Genomic DNA, 19,903 nt, shown 5'->3' with positions numbered 1-19,903 from the left:
TCAGTTCAACAGAAATGGCTAGTAGTACAGCATCTTTATTCATATTCTAGCTCAAAACTAAATTCCTCCAGGTTCACTCTTGACACTCCCTGTTAACTGGAGCTCTACCCAGCAGCCTTTCTACATTTATTTGCCCTACTTTAATCCACATTGTGTTTGTTCGATTGTGAGTGTTCATACAGTCCTCCTAACTTCAACTCAACTAAACTCCAGGTATTGGGACAGCAGGTATTGTGTTGAGATAGCCCTTCTCTACTTTTCCTGTGAACTCTTTTAATGTGTTAGTACATAGCAGTGCATAACATGCACAACAGATACCACCGAATGTATTTCTGACCTTCTAATTTGCTGCAACGTTCTTCCAAAGTCAGCACTTTCTGCCGATCTTCTTCCCATGAAAGAAGTTGTCTCTGATGTACTGCAACCATATCATTGAGCTCTTTATCTCGATCTTTCAGTTCTCCAATGAGCAGCTGCAGCTCTTTCCGCTGTCTCTCAACAGTGGAAATCTCAACTTCTGACCCGATGTTCTAAACATAGAAAGTGGTATTATACCAAAATAAAGCTAATCAGTAACATAAGACAGCCAAAGCATACTTTACAAATACCTTCTTTTGTTGCCTATTCATGGCAGTTAAATTGACTGTTTCATTCACTGATTATAACATGGCATCAACATTATGCATATTTAAAACAGATTCACACCTGCTATGCACTCTGCCTCTATCATTTTGTCATGCTACACACACCACTCTTAAAAAGTGGGACTGTTTGTGAAATCTCTGTTGACTCATCACAGACAAATCCATTTTTTTTTTTCTTTACTGTCAACCCTCTCCTTGTATTAATCGACACTATTTTCCCTCACCTTGCCCCCACAATTCTGGAGCATATCAAGTAAAGGGAAATATGAAATAATTACTGTTCAAATGCAAATAATTCTTGCAACATTTAACACATCTATATACACTTCATCTATCCAAGAACAACTTAATATTGCGACTGGTCCAAACTTAACATAGATACTTAAAAACAAATTTTTTGTAAAAGAAAATGTTTAAGCATACACAGAAGACTAGAACAGTAGACTATATTCCCATATGCTCATTTCGTAGGCCCCCCATTATCAAGATTTTGCACATGTTTCAACTTTCCTTTTTTCTTTTGATAAAAAATACACTTCACTCTTAAATACATCAGCATGCATCTCTAAAACTGAACGTTTTTATAAACCATGATGGCATTTTCATATGTAACAAAATTATCTACAACAATTCCTTTACAGCACACATCATTTTAAAGTCTAGTGCAGTGAAATTGGTCTGACTTAAGTGTGAATCCAGAATTAGCCACTCAGTGGTTCTATAACCTTGGGTAAGTTAGCCTTCTCTAAGCCTTAGTTTCCTCACCTGTAAAACGGTACTAACTACTTGAACTTCTTAAGAGTTGTGTGCGTGGAGCAGGAAAAACAAGCTCTGAAAAGCACTTCACAGTACTTGGCACATAGTAAGCACTTAACAAACATTAGCTATTATTAAGGGTGAAACGGTATTATTAAGATTCTAAATATGGTACTGTCCCCATCTATGGAGAACTTCATCTATGAAGAATTGTGTTAAAGAATCCTATCTTAAAGACAGTAGCTAAAAGTTCACCAGAGCCCATGTACAGTACCGCTTCCTGAAAAATAAGACTTGCAAATAAATAATAATGACGAATGAATTACAGTTACTTACTAGTAACTACATAGATAATGGAATTTAGAGTAGAAGGGATTCCAAATCACAAAACTTTAAATCTAGTCGTTGGTAAGTCACTAATGAATTCATTCGCTCCACAAATAATTCAATAATGCCAAGTGGCTGGGGATACAGCCAGCAGCAAATACTCTAGTACAAGATAACAAGCAATACAATACAACGCACGTTACTCTCATGGCATTCGTACTAACGCGTTCTTAGGCGAATTTGCTTTTAAGACTTTTTTGTCAAAGCGGGGTAGTGAGCGTGCTCCTCCACGCGGTTACAGGCAAGTAAACCAAGGACCGGAAGCGGGGTGGCAGACAGAAACGCCCACTGAAACGTTGAAAATGAGCGCTTGTACTCGCCGCTTGTCTTCGCGCCTGGGCTCAGTACCAAGTTTGCGTTGAGGTTAAGAAAACGGGTTGAGACGCTCCGTTTTTCCTCGACGTGCGGTGTACTATTTTAAATTTTAAGCAGAAGCCGTTCCTTACAAACCACCCAAGTTGGGCCCAAATGCACGTCGTTCCCGACGTCTGGGGTCCGCTCGCACCCGGACGCACCGGCAGAAGCGGCGGCCGCTCACCTGACGCCCGGCGAGGAGGGTCACCGGAGGGTTCATACGTGTTTTCTCCGCCGCCAGATGAAGTCGGTGTGCGCAGCGTCACCTTAGAAACGCCATAGGTGCGCCTGCCAGGAGCGGCGGGGGCCAGCCCCGAGCCCGGGAGGCCGGCGCCCTCGGCTGGCAAAAGCAAGCCCACCAAACCGCCTGTCCAGCGGAACGCGCGGGGCCCTTACCCGCTCCGGCGCCGCCAAGAGGCCGCCCGGCTCTCGCGACACCTCGGCAGCCGCGCGGGAGGCGAGTCCCCACCCGGCGTCGCGCGCTGCCCCCGTTTCTTTTCCAGCCGCGCGTTCTTCCGGGCAGGGTCCGCGGGCGCTCGCAGGGCTCCTCTGAGAATGTAAATCCCATTACCCTCGGTCCGTAGGGGACCGATGAAGCCATTGAAGACCGTTTCTGCCATCACGCTAGCTTGTGGCATTTGAGTTGCTCACTTATTTCCGTCTTCCCCTACCGAACGACAGCCCTGGCAGTTAATAGCTGCTGGCCATCCTAGCAGACAGTTCTAAGCTAAGCATCATAGATAAACAGGGGGGAAAAAAGAATATTTTTTGGACTCAGTGTAGTTCCTGAATAGTAAAGAGAATCTTGCACTTGGTCATGACAAAATGTACCACATTCTGGGTTGAAGCTAAGCTTTTCCATGTGCTATTTCATAGTCACCCTCTTTCCCCCTTTTACTCCGTTATACAGGAACTGGACTATGAAAATATACTACTTATCACGTTTAGCCCCTGGTGGCCCATCCCCTACTGCTTAACCCATAAAATGGCCTTTCTGGCAAGACAAATTACCAAATACAGTTTCAACTTTACTTTTTGGTTGACTATGAGTTAGCAAAACATACTCTTGTGTTCATAAAAGACATCCTGAAAATGGAAAAACAAACCCTAAGAACTTGCTTTGAAGCTTTACTGATTTGGGTGACACTTGCCTCTTCTAAGGTAGGTAGGCTCATGTTTAGAAACAACAAGACAATTCTTAAAATTTTAAATCAGGAAGGCAAATTTTAATTCACATCCTTCTCAAATTTCACCATCGTAAGATTTGGTATTTTTCTAGGAAACCCTAAAATGCTTATCACTCACCAGGCAAGCATATGCCCAATACTCACTGTAAAAGGATGTGTACAGAAAGTAGTAAGAAATGAGGCTCATTTTATGAGATTGTTGGTAAATATTAATTGGATGTGGTGAGGATTATCATTAGTTGCAAGTTAAAAATCTCGTAAGTTCACTCCTACAGGTTTTCTTTAAAACAAAGTATCTTTAAAGATGTTAACTTTTTTTAACATAAAATGATGTTTCTGAAACAAGAATTACACTGCATCTGATTTTACACTTAGTCTAATTCAAACTTGGACTAAACGGACTCATTCCACTCTCCCTACCTTTTTTCCTAAGGAATTTAGGAAATAATTGACAAGATCTAAGAGGGAGACATCACCTTAACAACTTATCATCTTTTCAACTAAAAGTAAGAAAGCTACCATGGATTATTATTTTAAGCAACAGCTGATTTACTGAAGCTTCTATATAATAAAAAGGTTTTGGTCAGCATCTTTTTTTTTAATGAGTAGAATACTACATATCAAAACTGTATTTGCATTTGAAGTTGCCAGCTTAATATGGTAAACCTCATATATATATGATAAGGCTGTTTGAAGATTAGTATTCTTTTTGCTAAAATACTAAACTGAAAACATTTACATAATATGTACATAAAGAGAATTATGAATTAGTCATTTCTTGAGCTATTAGTACATTTTAATCAGAGATTAAACTGTGCTGCATTTTAAATTTCAGGTCAAAGAAGATTCACACGTTATCCACAAGGACAATTTAATCCTGCATTTTCCCACAGTAACATCCACTGCTGGCTACATAAGGATTGAAACTGCATTTGTCAAGAACTGTGAAGATTAAGAATCTTTACATGAAGTCACGTGTTGATACAAGCACATAGACATCTTCCAGCACCAACAGCATACATACAGTAACACCAAATGGTTTTGGGTAAATTTGCTTCATCAAATAGTCATATTTAGTAAAATTCACAGTTAATGCAGAACTTCATTTTCTTGACTGATATATTTATTACACTTTCTAAGATTTTAATTATTTTAAAAAACATCCAATCAATATTGTAATTTGCTTGGCAATAAACAATGGGCTCTAAATTTCTTAAAGGTGTCTATAGCAATTAAAAATATCATGAGTCTTCTTTTCAATCTGTAGCACCTGACTTAAGACCTTTATAAAAATGTTTAAATTCATCTAGTGCATTCATTAAAATTGTCATTGCTTCTTGTGAGAAAAGAATTTCAATTATTATTTCCCAGACTATGTATTAAGCATGGCTGTGTTATTTTCAACTGGTTAGCAGAATTTTATTCACATTAAATTTAGATCTAATACAAGAATTCTCAACCTCTCTGAAAGACTTTCCATTCAAAACAACAGTGGTGACGTATACAATAGATGTGGGGTCTGTCCTCCACCTAACACTGCCAAACACGCTTCGAAGTATTCTTGGAAAATATTTTTTAATGTATGCATAATATTCTAACATGATCCAACATCACTTCTTTAACCATTTCCCAATTTTTCATGTATATTATTTAATGTGTTCATATTATGAGTAACATCAAAATGAATACACTCGTCTACAATTTTAAGCAAGATTGGTTATATCTTTAAGATAATGTCAAAAAAGTGGCTTACTAGGTCAAACAGTGTGGATGGTTTTAAGGCTTTTAACATACTTTACCAAATAATCTTCAGAATAGCTTGAACAACTCCTACCAATATTACATCAATATGGCTACAAGGTGGACTTGATTGGTAACTATGAAGCAAATTCAACCGCAAATCTATCGGATGCTCAAACATCTCAAAATTATCATACCAAAGGAGCAGGGAGACAGTTATTACTGGGGATGAAGCCAAAATTCAAATTCTTTAAAATATTACTGTAAATCATGATTTCATTAAATGATTATCTACAATCAACAGAAAGCTCTCCACAAAATGTCAGCAGTGTTTAGTTTAAAAGAGAGAAAGAGAAAAGTCAGTACCAATGACCAAAAATTTTTATTTGACTAAATTCTATTTCATGCAAAAGCATGACAGTCTCCTGTTATTAGACTTTGGCAATAAGGAAAAAAAAAAAAAAAAAAAAAAGCAGCCTTGTACAACAGTGAAAATGCCAAGGGTGAGGGTAGTCTACAGGTTTACTGTAGGATAAATATATATATTTTTAAAAGGCCTCTCTCCCTTTGGCCATATCAACTCTCAGTTCAGATCATTCAATACAGACACATTTTCAAAGTCACTTCTTCACTTCTCCAAGATCTTCGATGCTATCATCATCCACCTATAGAACACAAGTAATTACATTTCGTGAGTTGTGGTATCAAATAACACGGAGGTGACTTGCTTTAAAAAGTTATTTCTACAGACATACATGTACTTACCTCTGGCCATTTTTCCTGAATGACATCAATTATGTCATCTGTAAAGTCTCCCTGAATGATGATTTCATCTTCCCCTGTTACTGAGGCACCACAGGAGAATTTCTGAGCAAAAAATCTTTGTGCTTCTTTAAGATCAATTTCTATTATTTAAAAAAAAAGAAACAGCAAGACTATAACTGGATTGGTACATCAAAGACACTTTTCCATTTTGAAATTTAATCTGCAGTTTACATTCATAAAACAGACTGCACTAGTGGGTTTCATATTCCTTTCTGAACAATAATTACAAACTACAACGGCATGGGTCTTAACATAACTTATACTTTCATACTCAAATAAAGTCTCAGTACATAAAAACAGCATCATTCATACTATTCATAACTCATCTGGTAAGACCAAAATCCAGGAATACATTAATTTCAAGCATTACATATACACTTCCAAGTATAATGAAGTTCTTCTGTTTATCCGTTTTAACAAAAGAAGAAAAATTTATAGCATGGTAACAAACGTAATATTTAGTGTGGCCCAGTGATTACTGTCACATGAATGAAGGGACCTTGGTTTACAATTTACCCCAGGATCACTGTTCATTCAAGGCCTCTGGGAAGTGATGAAGCTCTGCAGCAGGACCTTCTGCTACTATCCACCATCCCTCACCCCCTACTGTCAATCCCAAAGGAGGCGAGCCACTCTGCAACTTTTGGCCCCTGAGCCTGCAGGGACAGAGTAGGCTTCAAAAAAAATCCTACCTAGCCCTCCTCATCATACACAAAATGTGCCCAAGCAGGAATTCTGGAAGGGAAAAAGCTAAACCAGTCAGTCCCCACTGCAAAAGACTTTTAAGTATCTTCAAATTTTGACTTTGCAACTATAGGTAGAAATACAAAAATCTCACTTTCTATTTTCTCAGTAAAAATTAGATCTGTGAAATTTTCATGATACCAGATTAAAAAGCTGGGTATGAGGTGGATATAGTTCATGCATTTTAAACATACTTAAGCTTGAACTCACCAAAAGTTGCAAGGCCACACACTCTTGTTACATATTTCTTCTTTGCTCTGGGAATTTTGGCTATTGTAACCTTTTGTGGTACAGTCTTCTTTTTTTGCTTTATTTGACCCCTTCCTCCTTTATTAAGAAAGAACATTAGTTGTTTCATTTTAAATAATTAGAGGATACCATCCTTAAATTTGTTAATTTTCAAAAGGTACCACATACTAATTTCTAGTGTTTCTTTTTCTGATATAAAGTCAATAAAATCATGCATGAGTATTTATTCAAAAAACACTTAAGTAATATGTGCCAAATACTGTGCTAAGGGCTGAGGACACAAAGATAAACAGAACAGAACACAGCTCTGCTACCCAGGGACTCCTAGTCTAGTGAGGGGAGACAAAAGTTAAATAATTACAGCAACCTGATACACAGCATGACAGGACCCATGAACATGGCACTGCCATAGCTTTGCACAGGAATGGCTTCCTCAGACTTGGGAGGGCAGGAAAGGGTTCCTAGAAATGGCATCTAAGTCCTTGCAGAATAAGAATTGTCCAGGTGAGGAATAAAAAAGAACAAACATTACAGGAAAAGGGAACAAGCACAGAGAAAAGAAAAAGCATTTATATTTGACCACTACACTTGTCTTGATAGAGGATGTTTATCACTACGTACTAGATGAAGCCAGAAAAGCAAAAGATTTTATACAGTCATTAAAGGACTAGTAAATCAAGCTCTGTTATTTAACTTTATAATGAGGAAGAAGAGAAGCTACTGAATGACTATGCAAGGGTGAAATAATTATGTTTTAGGAAGAACACTCCATAGTATAGAGGGTAGGTCTGGGAAAAGGAAGGTTGATAGGACGCTGAGGGGGCTCCTGCATTTGTTCAGGCAGAAATTAATCAAAATCTACAGAGCAGTGGCAACAGTAATCGCCACTAAGCACAAGATAAAGAGAAGAAATAACAGAATTTAGAACTAATTAAAAGGGACAGAGAGAGAAGCTAGGATGGGTCTCAGGTTTCTGGGTGAGATGCCTGGGTAAACTGTGCTCTCCCTAACCAAAATGGGGAAACAGAAGACACAGATTTGGGACTTAGTAAGTTTATTTTGGAAGTGTTGAATTTGCTGTGCCTGTGAGATTTGTGCCCATTTCCAGTCTAGAGACTTGGACTTGGGAATTTTCAGTATAGAGTATCAGCAGAAGTTAGGGATGTGAAAGACTCATCCAGTGAGAATATGCAGAATGAGAAAATAAGAAGGCAGAGGACAGGACCCTGGGAAACACCAACTTTTAAAGGACAGGAGGGAGAAGAGAAGTCTGCACAGAGACTGAGGAGGAGTGTCAGGAGAAGAAGGCAGGCAGAATGTCACAGAAACCAGTAAGTACAGCACTTCAGGAGGGGAGTGCTGCCATTAGTCAGCAATTAGCCTTTGGTGGACCCGTATTAGAGGAGTGGACAGTGAAAGACAGAATAGCAAGTCTTACTGAAGAAGTCTAGCAAAAAAGAGAAGTGGGAGGATAAGGCAAAGTAGGACATGGGCTCTTGAAGGGATTTTTTAAAAGATGCGAAGTCCTGAAAACATTTATAAGCCAAGTTTAGTCATAGGGAGGATAATTAAGGGAGAAGAAAAAGATATAGAGAGGATCCAGAGCATGAAGAATTAGTTTTAAGAGGGAGACAGGTATACACATCAGCTGTACCAAAAAATTCAACTGGGCTGACAGGAGTACTGAGAGAATAAAATCTTTCATAAATGCCCCCACTCTAATAGAATACACAGGGATTTTTACAAGGTAACAAAGTTTTCAAATCATAAACAAGCTGGCTAGTTGTTTTTTATGTATATATACATGGCAAATAAAGCATGTTTTCTTAGGTCCAATTTACTGATAAAGCCCAAATCATATGACATGCCATCATCCTAAGAATATGAATCTGTGAGGCACACATATGGAATTATGATAGCAGGTAGATGTAATTCACTTTGGGAATAAGTTCATTACTTATTTTGTCTGGCAGAGGGAAGGCGTGTTGTGTAAATCTAATTATGAATTTAGGTCTCACCTCTTTTCTGTTTTTTCTTCTCTTCCTCTTCTCCTGCTGTGCCTTGACCCTCGCTAATTCCAGCTTCTTGTTTGGGTGAATTTTCTAGATGTAGAAACAAAATCCAAAAGCACTAATATCACTGCATACTAACATTTGCACAACCTCATACACAACTAAGGCATTTCACCAGTAACTGAATGTGGCATTTGTAAAGCAAATGACTAAATTGCTAGATTCCTATCAAGTCTAATTCCGAAGCCATTAAGGTTCAATGTATGGTGACAGAAGAAAAACCAAGTCTTTGATATGTGAAGATTAGAGTTTTTTTAGCCACATGAAAGGAGCATAAAACACTGATACTCTGCAGGAGTGTTTAGCATCTAAACATACTAATCTTGTTAACCTGACATCTGTTCCAAATAAGAGCTTCCCACCCCCTCAAGTCACATCACAGCCTAGGCAGGTCATGTTTAGGGCCAACATGTCAACTGACTATAACACCAGACTTGAACACTGGTTTTATGTGACAGGCTGTTCCCAGCCCAGACTTTCCCTTTTTCCTGCTACGGCCTTCATTTTTACCAAACCTGTCAGAGAAGATGCCAGTTTTAGCAACTTGAGGAAACTGTTCTTCTGCAGTCTTCCTTACCACTGGCAAGAGCAGCTCCACTCTTTTAGTTGCTTGGGCCAAAACCCTAAATGCCCCCTTTTCTCACATCCCACATGCAACACACCAGAAAATCCTGTCAGCTCCACCTTCAAAATATATCCAGAACCAGACCACTTTTCACCACCTCCACTACCATCATCCAGCCCAGGCTGTCATCATCTCCTGACCGGATTTCTGCAGGAACCTCCTATCTGGTCTCCCAGCACTGCTCTTTATGTCCCTCTTTGGTCTATTCTTAACACAGCAGCCAAAGAGATGATGCTGAAACACAAGTCAGACCTTATCACTCTTCTGCCCAAACCTCTCCAATGGCTCATCATCTCACTGAGTAAAGTCAAGACTTGGCCTTTAAGATGCGGTCCTCCATTGCTTCTCTGACGTCAGCTTCCACCCTTCTCCCTATCCTACAGCTCTAGACACAAGACTTCCTTGTTGTTTTCCGAACATGCTAGGTGAGTTTTTGCCTCAGGACCTTTGCACTGGCTGTGGTACCTGCCTGGGATATTCTTCTCTCAGATATCCAAATGACTTGCTCCCTTACTTCCTTTAGGTCCTTGTTCAAATGCCACCTTTTCAGTAAAATTCTTCCTGGACACTACCAAACATTTCTAAATCCCTCCCCAACAGTTCTTAAATTCTTATCTCCCCATTCCTTGCTTATTACTATTTAACATACTATTTCATTTGTCAGTTTACAGTTTACTTATTTTGTTTGTCTTCCCTCCTAGAATGTAATTTCCAAAGAGTAGATATATTATTTGCTGCTTATCCTCAGTTTCCAAAATAGTATATAACACATACATTTGCCCCTAAAATCATTTACTCTTCTTTATATAAGAAAGTTGACACTCTGACCTATCCATGAAGCACTATGTGATTTTACAGAAGGAATTTTAACCCAAGAACTTAAAACAGTTTTAAAGGTAATAGATACAGAAAAATATAATTCTGTAATATCCTACTAAAAGAGGGCTCTCGTATCTTTAAAACAATGCCTCATGTGCATTTGTTTCAGACATATAAGCTTTGATGAAGAAAAAAAAATGTTCATACCTACAGTAAGTTTTGCAAACTCATTTGGAAAATTCTTCTCTAACCATTGTCTACATTTAGCAACATCAGGCATATATTCACAGTACTATGGAAGAAAAAAAAGAACTGCATCACAAGAAAACACTTTCAATCAACTAATACACTTTAATTAAAATCATTCCCTATATTTAGAATAATGAAACTGACTACTCCCACCTGACATCTTAGCCACAGGAAATCTATATTCAACCAGGAAACACCCCATAAGAAATTAGAAATTAAAAAGGAGTAGGTACCTCCTCACTGTAGTAAAGCATTTCCTCTCCATCAAACATTAGAAAAATGAGCAGACAAAACAAGCACGTCTATTCCTTGATTTGGGTACACAGGTTTCTCAGTATTTTCATGACTTGCTTGCAGGGCCTGAGAAGCTTACTAACAGAAAGTCTTACACATAATTTCATTTATGCTTTCTCTCCTCTGCCTGGATGTTAAATTTTGGCTTTAAGGTTACTCCTGTTTTATTAGCTGACTATTCATGAGTTCATGTAAAAATCTGAACTCTACAGCGAAGTGCAAAAGATGTACACAGGTGACTCAAAGTCAAAACAAAACAATTTCTGAGACCACAAAATTATTCTAAACCAAAGTTCTCTATAAAAGATTAAAATTCTAGTATCAAATGATAGAAAAAGAAAAATAAGAGAAAGTTCTCAGGTTAGCTCTAAAACCAATGACCTCAAACGCAGAAGTTAAAGAGAACAGAATGTTAAAAGGACTTACCTCTGTTGGTAATGAACAGACTGGAGAGATGGAGAGAAAAAAAGATGGAAAATTTAAATTATATACACACCCAAGGCTCATTATAACTTTTCTTTTAAATTTAGCAAAATGTTTCATTGCTTTTTCCTATAAATTTTCTGCACTATTTTTCAAATGCTACCCAGCATGCTTTTTTCTTTCTTTTGAGGTAAAAAGCACATGGCTAATAAAAATATTTTGATTTTCTTTTTTTAATCTAAACAATGTATCCTTCGGTTGATGGAACATCAAACTATACTGTCTCACAGGTCTGAAATTAAGATGGGAATAATTCCCCTTACAACAGGGCTGGTTATTTCTTTTGGGAGCTTTACCAAAATAGCCACTATTTTTTATTCATACTAACACATTTACAGACTTCAGCAGCACTTATGTTACCATTTCTATACAATGTACTTTTCCTTTTCTTTTTCATATTGTGCTATGTAAGAGCATGAAACCATAAGGCTAGAAGGAACATTAGTTCAGCCATGGCACTGTATAGCCTGCACAGGCTAAGGGACTAGAACACAAGGGGTTTCCTGATTTTAACTATAATCCTATTACTGGGCAAATTGCTTATTTTGTTTTTATTTTTAAGGTGAAGAATGGAGTAGTTCTATGTGCCCAACACCCTGCGATTTGCAAGGGAGAGGATGGGTGATACACCATTACCAATAACACCAATTACCATACTTTGGGCACCTATTATGTGCCAGGCACTTTGCTATGCTTTGTACCCATCATTCTGTTTAATCAACACAACCCTTTAAGGTAAGAATTTCCACATCTGTATTACAGATGAGAAAAATGAGACTTAGAATTACAGATGAGAAAAATGAGACTTAGAATAAGTAATCTACTTGCAGCTGGCTGACAGAGGAGGATTTGAACTCTGGTCTGTTTCTGAAGCTCACACTTTTAACCACTAAATCAGATTACACAACAGGCACTGCAGCTGTGTGCCAGCTAGGTGACAATGATCTGCGTTTTCTTCAGCCCCCACCATCACTGTTCTATAGATGAAGCCCTAAAAAAGGTTAAATAGCTCACCCAATGACAAAGGTGGTATGTGGCAGAAAAAAACTGGAATCTAGTGTCTATGTCAAGTTGTGAGTTCTTTCCACTGTGAAGCTCTCCCTGATTAATCAGAGCTCTATAATCCTCACAGTTCAAGTTCAAAAATCACTAGGTACTGATATTCAGTCACACTTTCCAGATATAATTATAGGTTAAATATCACTACAGCAAATACTGATGCTTTAAAGCTTTTTATACCATTTCAAATAATATTCAATCCAGCAAAATTTGAATGAGAAAAATTTGGACACTTCTTCCAAGCTCACCATTATTTGTTTTTTTAATTTATTAAGGTATCACTGATATACAATCTTATGCTCAGATTTCACATGAGCAACATGTGGTTACTACATTTCCCCACCGTTATTTGCTTTTAAAGTCAATTTCCCTCCACAGATCACTCAACTCTTTGCAAACTTAGCTTTTCAACACAAGATCTAGCAGCTACCTTCAAACTTCATGTCACCAATGCTGGAACAACCTGAACATCATGTACTGCTGGTGGAACTCAACATGAAGAACAGAGCATCATCATCCAGGAAACCTGCTATGGTCTGAATGTTGGCATCCCCTAGTAATCTGTATGTTGAAATCTTTTGTGCCCAATGTGATGGTATTAAGAGGTGGGGCTTTGGGGAGAATTATTTATTTTATTCTTCTCAACTGCCCTCTGAAGGAGGCTCTACATTCCCCATTTCATGGATGAGGGAACTGGTCAAGGTCACACAGTGAGTAAATGACCAAGCCAGAATTCAAACTCAAATTGACTTCAGAGTCTGAAGTCTCACTTCTGAGACAAAATGTTTCCCTGAAAATGACCCCAGCCTACCTACTCTTGCTTCTCATTATACTCGAACCAGCATTCTGCTCCAATTAGCCCTTTCTGTTCCTTCTCCCCAGGAGATACATTAAATCTTGCCAGCATATTGCTCTTATGAACTCCCTGACCTTTCCTTAAAAATTCTGTTACCTAAGGTTTTCACTTCCTTGGAAATTTCCCTACTTCCCTCTGAACAAAGACCTCTCCCTTTCCTGAATTCCCAATTCAGTACCATTTAATTCCTAAATTAGTACCATTTAGCTTAGCATTTCATACTCCAGAAGTGTTTCTTATACAGCTATACCTTAACCTCCTCGAGGAAAAAAGTAACCCTATCCCCATCCTAGTTCCTGGAATACCAATACAAGCTAGGGAGAGAAATGAAAGTTAACCTTCCTCAAAAAGGCTTAAACTGCATACTTAGTGCAATTGTTCAAAAGCTACCTTAAGAGTGACATAATTCAACAGTATGATTTTCATATATGATATTTCACCAATTCAAATTTTTTTTCATTTTTATAGGGATGCACCTTAAATTATGGCATGTCAATCTGGTAACTTTTTCTTTCTTAGCAGAACCTAAAATAATAGTCCATTTTATAAAATATGGCATCTTAGATTTGATGAACTAGAGTACAAAGAACAATAGATCTTCACTACACCTGACAGATAAGGATGAATACACCACACTAAACAAGTACATTTTTCTGACGATAATAGCAGTTACTGTGCTGTGTTCTTGTGCTAACTGCTTCTTGTACCAGGAGCTTCATATAATTCATCTGACTTAATCATCAGCTTCACTTTACAGACATTAAGGAACAGATTTCTAACCCTTAGTGAAATCCAGTAACTTGCCCAAGATCATACAGCTGCTAATGCTGGAGTCAGGATGCAAATCCTGGTCCATGACCCCAAAGGCAAACAGTATAATCAAGTAAGACCGGTATCATAACAAAACCCAATCAACTCTACAAAAAGTTACCCTGCCTACTCTTTTACTAAGATATTTTATATTAATTTTATTTTACTATCAAAAATATTCAACAGATGATGAGTTGATACAACTTTTTAATTCAGTGACATCACCACTCCTTCTACAGTACTAAAACTCCAGATGAGGTCTCTACTACACTCATAGTAAGTAAGTTTCCATGAGAACAGGAACCTTTTCTGCCTTTTTCACTACTCAGTCCCTAGCATCTAAAACATTCTAGGCACACAGGAAGTGGTCAAAAATATTTACTGAAAAAAAATTATTATTTACTTGCCCTTTTACTCTCTTGTGTCTTCGAATTTTTCTGAAACTAAGATGCTAATAAAATTAGAGCATTTCCAATTCACAAATATTTCTGTACTGAAATGACAGTGTAAAATTAGGAAAAATACTCAAGGGTAAAAAACCTGATTCAAGTATAATCAAATAGATACGTTATTAATCAATCCAAGAGCTCGTTCTCAAGACTGTCCTCTACACATCTCATCATCCTCCACTCCTTACTGGTCCCCTCCCCATAAAGCTCCTTTCTCTGAAGAGACACATCAAGCTTTTTCATGCACAGCTGTTCACTTGCCTGGGATGCTCTTACCTACTTACTCATCCAGTCCTTGTCATCACTTAAGACTCAGTATCTTCCAAGAAGCCCTCCTTTAACAGACAGACTAGCAAGCATCATTAGGCTGAAATAATCTATTTCATGTCTCTATTTCAACTGGACTGAAGCTTTCTCAGGCCAAGTGGCAAGACCCAAGTGACACAGGCTTAGAAAATCTGTTAACCCATGCCTCCTCTTCATCATCTCCCCAACTCCCAATTAAAGATTTACCAAATGACAAGGACAACTGAAAGAGGGATTACTAGGGCCAAATGTGAAACTATTATCACAATGCACAAAAGTACAGTGAGTAAAAGCCATTTTCTGTCTTGCCTCCACAGTAAAGTACTCGAAGTGGGTAATCTGTATCTAACTTGGTATTGCTCCTCAGGTCTCCTCTGCAATCATGTCCACTGGATTCAGAAAAATCAGCAGCCATCTCACAACCTGTAAGCAATGAAAATAAACATTTTTTCACTATTTTGGACGAAGACCCCAGAGAAGCAGTGTGTCTCGCTTTCCCCAGCTAGGTTTCAACCTCCACCCCAAATCTGTTTCAATTCTCTGTTGTTAAGTGAAGAATACAAGTTGCATGAGGATTCATAAAATATGAGCAATTCTGAGCATACCATTCACCAGGTCCATAGGTTTACAGGGAAGAAAGTCGCAGTGACAACTCGTAGCAAATGGACCATGAAGAACAGGGGACCGGGGGCACTAGTGAAAGACGAAGCAATGGGATAAAAGGATGAGAATGACTTAGGTGGATAGGGCGCAAAAGGTCTGGCGGTGATCTGGGAGAGATGCAAATTGCAGCAACAGAGAAAGGCCACAAAACAGCTGGACAAAAAGCGAATGGAAAAGCCTACGAAGAGGTGGGTCACCAGAGGTGCCCAGAATGCAGGGTAGGCGGACAGTTAAATACCAGGGGAGGGACACACGAGTCAGGAAAATTGATGGAAGCGGGAGGGGGCGGGGAGACCAGAACCTGAGGAGAGAAAATGGGGGCAAAAGAACGAGGAAGGGGCAGGATGTAGCGCACTGCGGCGACAAGGGCGGCCCGGTGTGATGAGGGAAATCCCAGGAGAAGGGGCTATCCTGGGGACACAGAGGGGCCCATGTGGGCGGGGGTGTGGAGACGCCCGGCCCGGCCCCCTGCCGCCGGGCACCACCTCGCCTTCCCCCACGTTCTCTACGAGTTTCTCGAAAGCGCGAGAGGCACGAGAGGTCGTTACCCAGGCGCTCGCACAGCCCCCGCCTCCTCCACTCCCGCCACTACCGCCAGCTGAAGCGACACATGCAACTCTTCTCCGGCCAGGGCCGTCCGGAGCCGTCTGCCAGACGCAGTCCCGCGAGACAATAAGCCTTTATCGCGAGATTCAGGCCACAGCCCGGTGGCTGTCGCGAGAAACCTGAAGGCGGGGACGAACAGGGAAGGAGGCGAGGGGCATGCGCGTTTCGTGCGGGGGCGGGGCCAAGCCACCGAGAGGCGGCCGGCCGGTAGGCGGTGCTCGTTACCCGTGGGAACGCGGGGAGGAGACGCTGCTGGAAGCTGGAGCTGCTGGGAGCGCGGCGACGTGCCCCTGAGTCAGCAATGACTCCCCAGGGATGAGCTCGGGAATGTTGTCGCGGGGTCTGGGGTGCATCCTGCAGCCCGACTCACCTCCCGGTGTTGGCTAAGTCACTTCTCAGCGGGGAGATTGCACCTGGAAAAGGCGTTTGATTTCGTTGAGACGCTGTTCCCCACACTGGAGGAATTATTCTTGAAAAGATAATATTAACGCTATTTAAATTGTTCTCTTTGCCCACAACTCACCACCCTGTTTTCATATCACCTTTCTTGTGTTTAACCCAGCCGTATATGGGTGGCAAATTGGCATTAACATTTCCTATCTCAAAATTCCTCTCTGGAGGCTGAAGCCTGGTAGACGTTAACGACCAGGGTATGCCTTAACTTTGCTTCCGTCTAGCTGTTCCATTTGGGAAAAATCCTTTCATTTCCGTGCTCTGCCTGAGTCCCATCTGTGAAATGGGAGTAACATTACAACACTGGCAGGGCTATGAGGTTAGGGATTTGAGGACAGAAAGTGGTTTGTAGGTGATGGAGGTGGTTTTTTTCTTTTTATCGTCACCCCTCATCACACTCTTTCCCTGCCAATTTGATTGGCTACCACTAACCCTTAAATTTTCTGCTCACACTTACTTTTCGTCTGCATGCAGCCATCTGGCATAATCTTTCTCACCAGGGACTGTGGCCTCCATTTTGACATCTTTCTCAAAAGAGTTTCCCTCCTCACGAAAGAGTCAGTTCTACACGACATTAGTATAAGATATTGTTTCCAAACGTGTTTGATTATAGTAATACCTTCCAATTCTAATAATAAAAGCTTCTATTTATTGATACCCACCTCCCACTGTGTGCCAAGAACTTGCTCATTTGAGGATATAGATGTCATATAGAGTCCAGGAAGATTCATTCCACAAAACGTTCTTGGGGTCCCCGCTATGTGCCAGCCCCTGTGCCCTGAATGAAATTTTCCTCTGCTTTAAATATTTAACTGGAGTTCTGTTTTTGGTGTAGACTCTGCCTGACACTGCACTTCCTAGCACACATCACAGCCTGTCAGCTCTCAAGTACTAACTGGAGGAACCCTGAATTAAATAAACATTCCAGTGGCTTCTCACCAGGAAGCCACAGACTCTTTGAGAGGCAGTGGAATTATTGCAAAGGATATAGAAATCCACCCGTGCACCAAGCATTGTCAATAAATTGACTAAATATCTTTCAAACTTAATTTTGTTTTGCTATTTTTAGTATAAGTCCCAGTTTGATTCTAATGAAGGTCATTCAAAAGTTAAATCGAATTGACCTGGTTCCAGTTGTGTCCTCTGCTAAATCAATCACCATAACTAATAATAAGAGCTTTAAGTCAAGTGTTTGCCTTTGGAGCTGGGTTTGAAGAATATAGACAGAGTACTTCCCAAAAAAAGTTTGAGGCACTCTGACCAGAAGAAGGAATGATGCCAAATTATCAAACACAGCAGACACTCACTACAGCCATCCACATACTCACAGGTGCTGAGAATTATTAAATTATCAGCACACTTAACATATCAACTAGGGTTATAGGTGAGGTAGACTTTCTTATTGACAGAATCTTACTTCACCTGAGACAGAAGTGTGTCCAGCTAAAGATACTTGATTTCCCAGCCTCCTTTGCAGTGAAGGTGGCCATGTGACACAGCTGTGGTGTCACATGATGACACAGATGCTGAGGAGGGTGTCCTTTCGAGAAACATTGTGAAAGATTTTTAAATGAACAAAAAAAATAATGGGTGTCCTGTCATTCTCTGTGATGTCATCTCCATCTTTCATTGTCTTTGAACTATTCTGTAATTTTGTAAGTTGTAGAAAAGTAATAGCAACGCAATTGGCTCTTGTCCAAAATGCAAATAAATTGTGTCGGTGGAGCTGCCATCGATTATTTGCCTGTTGACTTGTTTTCCATCTATTTGGAAATTCATTTCAGCATTCTTGATTGCGTATGTATGTATGTATATATGACTGCCTATGTATGTTTTTTTAAATTTTCCTTTGCATTGGTTTTAACATCTTACTGATCCCCTTATTAATGAGTGAAATCTTTGACATGTATTTATTTTATAATTAGATAAGAGTCATGCTTTTATTCTTTCAAAAATTTATCATTGAGTACTTCTCAAACAAAAAGGCAAGTCCTCATATAAAGTCTTCACCTTTCTCCTTTCTGGCTGGAATATGAACATGAGCTATCTTGCAGCATGAGGGGTGAGCCTGATAACGAAGGTGGATATGCTAAGGATTTAGGGTTGGGAATATATAAATAGCTTGTGCTCCTGATAGCATTGCTGAGTCACCATATCAGCTCTCAACTGCCTTCCTTCTAAGCTTCCTGTTGTAAAAGACAAACCCACCACCACCATCTGCTTAAACCAATGCTAGGGTTTTCTATTATATTATAGAATGCATTCCTAAATGATACTACCAGAAAGCCATATATCTCCTTTAACACAAGAGGGAAAGCTGTGATCAAGCAAAACATACCTGGGGAAAGGGACAAAGGTGAGACCCGACTAAGGGACAATGGGGAAGTAATGTTCCAAGACCAGACATTCAGTGATGCATGTAGGAAGGGGCATTGTGACACGTACTTTCTGAGAAGTTTTCTATCAAAGAGTAAGTTTGCCTGGGCTCCCTGAATTAGTAGTGACTTTTTACCACCTGTGGTACCTTGTTATACATTACTTATTTTTTCAAGAAATCGTGGGTTTTATCTTTCAAGTCCTGAGGCTAAATTGGCCCTTGACCAGACATTTTCCTCCACCTGTATTTTTCTGGGCATTTTCAAGATGGTCGTTTGGGGTGGAGTGGGTATTTGTTGATGACCTTTCCAGCATCCACTCTCTGTAATAGGTCCATTTTGATTTGGAAGGGTTTCTTTCCCTCCACACTCTACCCACGTGGTCCAATTGGACCTTCACAATTCCCATCCAGAGGTGGAGCATGTGATCCATGTCTAAGGCAATCAGCATGTGGTGTCCTGCTGGTAACAGTGATTAGCTGATTCAAAGGTAGATCAGATTGAATCCCAGCATACTTTTGAGGGATCTTCTAGAAAAGAGGCTCTCTTTCCCACTGGATTAGAGTCCCAGGGGATGCACAATAGATTTGCTGACAGCCATCTTGCCACCATGTGGTCTGAGAATAAAGTCAATATGAAGGCGAGCAGAGCTGAGAGATGGAGAACGTTTGACCTCTGATTCCAGCCATGTTTGAGGTCAGCTCTAACCCTGGACCTTTCAGTTATAATAGTCAACAGATTGCCATTTTTGCTTAAGTCTATTTGGAGTATCACTTTCAAATTAGTTCTGATAGACACCTAGAATCAGGGCCAGGGCAGCTCTTGCAGGGGTTTATTAAAACCTGTACTAGCCCAATGTTTCCCAATATTTTTTCCCCACTATAACACACATAATGGA

General features: G+C 39.8%; 2 protein-coding genes across 9 annotated transcripts in view; both read right to left on the bottom strand.

The window, feature by feature from the left end:
* Window positions 1-5,273, bottom strand: part of CCDC62 (coiled-coil domain containing 62) — a 48,895-nt gene extending 43,622 nt beyond the window's left edge. For 4 of the 7 annotated variants that reach the window (XM_036922048.2, XM_036922052.2, XM_036922049.2 and 1 more), the window contains exons 1-2: window positions 2,326-5,273; window positions 338-530 (exon numbers count right to left, since the gene is read on the bottom strand). In XM_036922048.2, coding sequence (XP_036777943.2) covers window positions 338-530; window positions 2,326-2,361 — 229 coding nt within the window. In that variant the 5' untranslated portion in view covers window positions 2,362-5,273. Of the gene's footprint in view, window positions 1-337; window positions 531-1,736; window positions 2,209-2,302 lie in introns of those variants that run through there. The other 3 variants (XM_057492428.1, XM_057492427.1, XM_057492429.1) reach the window with 3 other exon arrangements.
* A 315-nt stretch (window positions 5,274-5,588) lies between these two features.
* On the bottom strand, window positions 5,589-16,283 carry DENR (density regulated re-initiation and release factor). 2 transcript variants are annotated; one of them, XM_036922053.2, is made up of 8 exons: window positions 16,120-16,283; window positions 15,218-15,331; window positions 11,372-11,391; window positions 10,610-10,694; window positions 8,905-8,988; window positions 6,848-6,964; window positions 5,834-5,973; window positions 5,589-5,733 (listed from the first exon to the last, which is right to left on the bottom strand). In XM_036922053.2, the coding sequence occupies exons 2-8, from the start codon at window positions 15,321-15,323 to the stop codon at window positions 5,689-5,691; spliced, it is 597 nt and encodes a 198-aa protein (XP_036777948.1). In that variant the 5' UTR covers window positions 15,324-15,331; window positions 16,120-16,283; the 3' UTR covers window positions 5,589-5,688. The 2 variants fall into 2 exon arrangements, with proteins under 2 accessions (XP_036777948.1, XP_036777949.1); XM_036922054.2 differs by having other exon boundaries at window positions 16,164-16,248.
* Window positions 16,284-19,903: the final 3,620 nt, after the last annotated feature.

The sequence above is a fragment of the Manis pentadactyla genome, chromosome 14 (genome assembly GCF_030020395.1).
Source record: "Manis pentadactyla isolate mManPen7 chromosome 14, mManPen7.hap1, whole genome shotgun sequence".
In the NCBI taxonomy this organism is placed as follows: Eukaryota; Metazoa; Chordata; class Mammalia; order Pholidota; family Manidae; genus Manis; species Manis pentadactyla.
The sequence above is the reverse complement of the archived record's forward strand: the minus strand, read 5'-3'. Positions and strand labels throughout refer to the sequence as shown.